This window comes from Euprymna scolopes, chromosome 16 (assembly GCF_053919585.1).
Source record: "Euprymna scolopes isolate OS-2025 chromosome 16, ASM5391958v1, whole genome shotgun sequence".
Classification (NCBI taxonomy): domain Eukaryota; kingdom Metazoa; phylum Mollusca; class Cephalopoda; order Sepiida; family Sepiolidae; genus Euprymna; species Euprymna scolopes.
The window spans coordinates 146,186,449-146,190,941 of record NC_136497.1 but is presented as its reverse complement, the minus strand read 5'-3'; the positions used below and the strand labels follow the sequence as shown (position 1 = coordinate 146,190,941).

Here is a 4,493-nt window from a genome sequence, read left to right as displayed (position 1 = left end):
AACAAACACCAGGCCGGCCCGTTCACAGCCATGAGTGTCTTTCCCTTCCCACCGACCCACCCTCGGTAAGTCAATCAATTTAATTATCACACAAATCTCCCAGAAAAAAAATAAAAAAAATAAAAATAAAAAAATCTTTATTAAGGGAATAAAAGTTCATTTAGACTCCCGATAAACTGGGTCTACCAGGTACAACTCCTTGAGGGTCACAAGTTGAACAGAACCATTGTTCATCTTCTGGTGGTGCTTCAGTTAGACCCACACAGCTGAAGTGGAACCAGTCATTACATCTATCGCAGGCTATCATAGGTCTGCTATCCTCAGGTCTGTTACAGGTAGGACAGATCCAAATTGTAGTACTCTCTCTCCGTTGTGGGTCCTGACTCATATCCTGTGAATTCGGAGGTTCCATGCTTATAGAATCGGGTTCTCCAGGCTGTGGAGAGAATTCCAGAGGAAAGAGATGTTTAATAGAATATATGTCTATAACTCCATTACCTTTCCTCACTTTTACCATACGCACCAAATTGTCACTTCCTTGGATTAACTGCAGAACTTCACCTAGAGACCAGAAAGGTCTCGTCTTCAGAGGGCTTTTTATGAGTACTATGTCCCCTGGTTTTACTTTATCTTCAAAAGAACAATCAGCTAGGCTCAGAGCCCTTTCTCTGAGACTCAACAAATAGTCCTCATTCCAAACCTTCCTAAATTTAGTTAGGCTTTCTTCCCGGGAACGCAGGGTTTGAATCAATTCACTTCGACTTAGAGGGTCCATTGTTTCCAGGTCCTGGTTTTCAACCCTCATCATTATTCCCTGACCAATATTTGCATTCATGAGAGAGTTAGGGGTTAAGATATTTAGCTCAGAGTCCTCAGAGCTCCTATATGTCAGGGGGCGGCTATTTACTGCCCTTTGCACGTCAGACAAAATTGTAAGTAGGCCAAAATAATCTATTTTACCTCTTCCTATTGTTTTATATAGGCAGAATTTTATGGTCTTGATAGACCTTTCCCAACTACCACCATACCAAGGTGAAAACAGTGGAATCGTACAATGCTTCAAGTCATAAGAACTGAATCTTTCTTTGAATTCGTCCGCTCGCATCCCCTGGTTAATTATTCTGGCAGCAGCATTGAATGTGCGAGCGTTATCCGAATAAAGGTGCGTGGGTATTCCATTCGCGTCTGTGAACCTAATGAATGCTTGAATAAATGATTTTACAGTCATATCTGGAACCAGTTCCAAATGCACAGCCCTAATACTCATACATGTAAAAAGAAGAATATACATTTTGTAATCTCTTTCTTGTCCTTTAACATAGATATGACTGGTAAAATCCACACCAGTATGTAAATGACAAAATTCACTCGAGGGGCTGGTAAGTTGGTCGAATTTGGTACTGAGAAGGAAACAGCATTATATTTTTTACACTTCATACAAGTACCAACCACATTTTTAATAGCCTGTCCGGCTTGTGGTACCCAATAACCGCCTAACCTTATTTCATTCAGAGTAGTGGCTAAGCCTAAGTGTTGGCTTCTCTGGTGGTATTCTTGAATTATCAATTTTGTCAGGTAATGTTCTTTTCCTAATAAAATAGGATTCTGTATTTCATATGGGTGACATTCGGAGTTTCCTATTCTACCTTTTGATCTTATGATGCCTTTGGGGTCTAGAAAGAGATTCAAGTTTTTGACCAGTTTCGGCATGCTCTTTCCTCTAGGGTCTAGCAGGAAGTCTAACTCTCTTGAAAGGGATTGTTTTTGCATAGTCTTGATCAGGTAGGCTTTTGCCTGTAACTTGGGATCCATCTCCCTCTTTCTTAACCTGTTGATGAATTTAAATACCAGTGAAGTCACACTGATCAACTTACTCAAACTAGAAAAATTTTCCAGTTTGATTTCTGATATAGCCACCTCATTCTCTGCGTCATAATTTACTGGAGCACTAATCCGTTCCATTTGAGCCTTAGAAAGGCAGCCCAATTCACGATGGCACCAGGAGGATTCTTCTTGCTTTATCCATTTAGGTCCCTCATACCAAAGAGAAAGTTTTTCCTTAAATATTCTGATGGTCAAACCTCTGGTGATGTAATCCGCTGGGTTTTCAATTGTCGATGCATACTTAAAGTTGACTTTTATGTTGAAATCACATTTGATTTTCTCTGTCATTTTAGCTATGTCTTGTAATCTATGTTGTACAAACACGTTTTTCGTTTGGACAAAATCGGACAGAATCCAGGACAGAACCACCTAAGCATCCGTGATTACATAGACATCCTTAATAGTAATGTCCTTTAGTGACTCCTTTATAAAAGGGAGGCACTTCACGGCTAAAAATACCGCTAGAAGTTCTAACGTCGGGAGGGATTTTCCCTGCAGAGGAGACATTTTTGCCTTTGCAAAGACCAAGGATGAGTTCCCATCCTGTACAGCGTACGCCGCAAACCCATATGCGGCTTTAGATGCGTCGCAAAAGAAAAATAATTTGGTATCCTTTCCTTCATCTAAAGCTCTCCTTGAAAATGATACAGTGTTTAACGCGGACAGATCCTTTGCCAGCGTTCTCCAAACTGAACTCACACTTTGAGGAACCACATCATCCCAATTTAATTTCTGTTTCCATATTTCTCTCATCAAGAGACGACCTCGCACTGTCACAGGTAGATAAAGAGACAAAGGATCAAATACCTTGGAGGTCTCAGACAATATTTTCCTCTTAGTAGACGCCTCCACGTCGCATGATGGTGGGCAAACACTTATTGAATCCTGGACAGGGTCATATTGATATCCCAACACTTTTTCCCAACCAGAGTCGAATCCTGACAATGTTCCATCTGCCTTCATTTTCTTTTGGAGTGTTACATAGTTGGAATTGCAAGATTGCAAATCAAAATTTCCTTTCTGTAAACGTTCTCTCACAGTAGTATACAAGGCAGATAGGTTTTCTGCATTATTTGCAGTTTTCACCAAGTTATCCATATAAAAATTGGATTTCAATGTTTCTGAACAGTCATCCAACGGGAACTTATCCGCATGAAACTTTAATACATAATTTAAAATAAAGGGGCTTGCATTGAAGCCAAATATAATGGTTTTGTACCGGTAGCAATGCAAGTTTTCACCTTTCTTTAGAAAAAAGCAAAATCGATTACGATCCCTTTCAGATGCCAGCCGAATCATCAGAAATGCTTTCCTAATGTCAGCTAGCAATGCGTATCGGTTTGTTCTGAATCGGATCATCAATTTTATCATGTCTGTCATTAGGTTTACTCCAGGATATGCTGCTTCGTTCAATGATACCGAGTCCTTATTCTTATATGAACAATTAAACACTGGTCTCACTTTGGTAGTAGTCTGGTCAGTTAGCTTTAACACTGGCCTATGAGGTATCCATATATAATCCTTAAATTGTTCATGTGGCACAATTATCTCTTCGATAATGCCCTCATCTTCTTGTTGTTGAAAAACTTGCAGATATTGATTATACAAGTTTTTCTTCTCCAGATCTTTGGTAACCCTTTCTAGAACTCGAATAGCAGCATTGTGATTCGAAGGTACTGATTTTATTTTATCGTCATACCACTGAAGTCGCACATGATAAAGACCATCTTTAAATGTGATGGAATCTCGGAATTGCTTAACTTTCTCTTCATCCAAGGTGGAGAATTTCTCGTCAGTGGGCAATCCAATGGATTCAAGGTTGAACATGTTCTCCAACCCTCGCTGGACATTACTTTCTTCGAACCAATTTTTTAAAGGGTCTGGGTAGGATTCCTTTGGGTGAACCACATAATTGATTCTGGCAGGTGGAAGTTCAGGAGTTCTAGCCAACACTTCTGTATAATTAAGCTGTGTTCTTTTTTGGGTTTTAATCTGGTGTTTATAGAGAAAAGAACACCTGTTTCCAAAGGGGATTAATCCTTTTTGTGTCTCGAATGCCACTCCATACATGCAAGGGATTACCTTTAAAGGTTCCAGGTACTGGATTGCGTCGAGTCCTAGTAACCCATCTATTATAATCAAATCCCTCTTGGCATTAAACTTTGCAGCCAGCCTGCGATTTTTTAAATTCCCAAGAATCTGAGTAAGTCCTTCAAGGCGATAGGATAAGTTCAACTGGGTTGCTAGAATTGGGAGAGTATGAGTTCTCCCAGTAACCAAATTTAATCCCACAGAGATTTCCTTAAAATGTTTAGGACTACTGCCTAAAAAGGTTTTTACCTCCATTTTTTTATCCTTGGCTAAGGAGAGGCAATTCAGCTTTTTTAAAATTAAAGTATCAAAATAAGTCCGTTGACTGCCAGTGTCCAACAGGCAGTTCACCTTCACCTTTTATTCGCCTCTTTTCACTATTATGCCAATTATGGGTGACAGGAAAGCATCATTATAGCCCTTTGTATGCAGGCAAGTATCAACCTGCATACCTCTTGTAATGGTTGAGCACATAGCAGTTATGTGTCCCTTCGAGTTGCAATGATGACAACAAATTT

General features: G+C 39.7%; 2 protein-coding genes across 2 annotated transcripts; both read right to left on the bottom strand.

Moving 5' to 3' along the window:
• Positions 1-1,263: 1,263 nt before the first annotated feature.
• Positions 1,264-2,172, bottom strand: LOC145296237 (uncharacterized). Its single transcript, XM_080142453.1, has one exon. It carries the CDS (start codon positions 2,170-2,172, stop codon positions 1,264-1,266), a length of 909 nt encoding a protein of 302 aa, XP_079998579.1.
• Positions 2,173-2,253: 81 nt separating this feature from the next.
• Positions 2,254-4,230, bottom strand: LOC145296236 (uncharacterized). Its single transcript, XM_080142452.1, has one exon. It carries the CDS (start codon positions 4,228-4,230, stop codon positions 2,254-2,256), a length of 1,977 nt encoding a protein of 658 aa, XP_079998578.1.
• Positions 4,231-4,493: the final 263 nt, after the last annotated feature.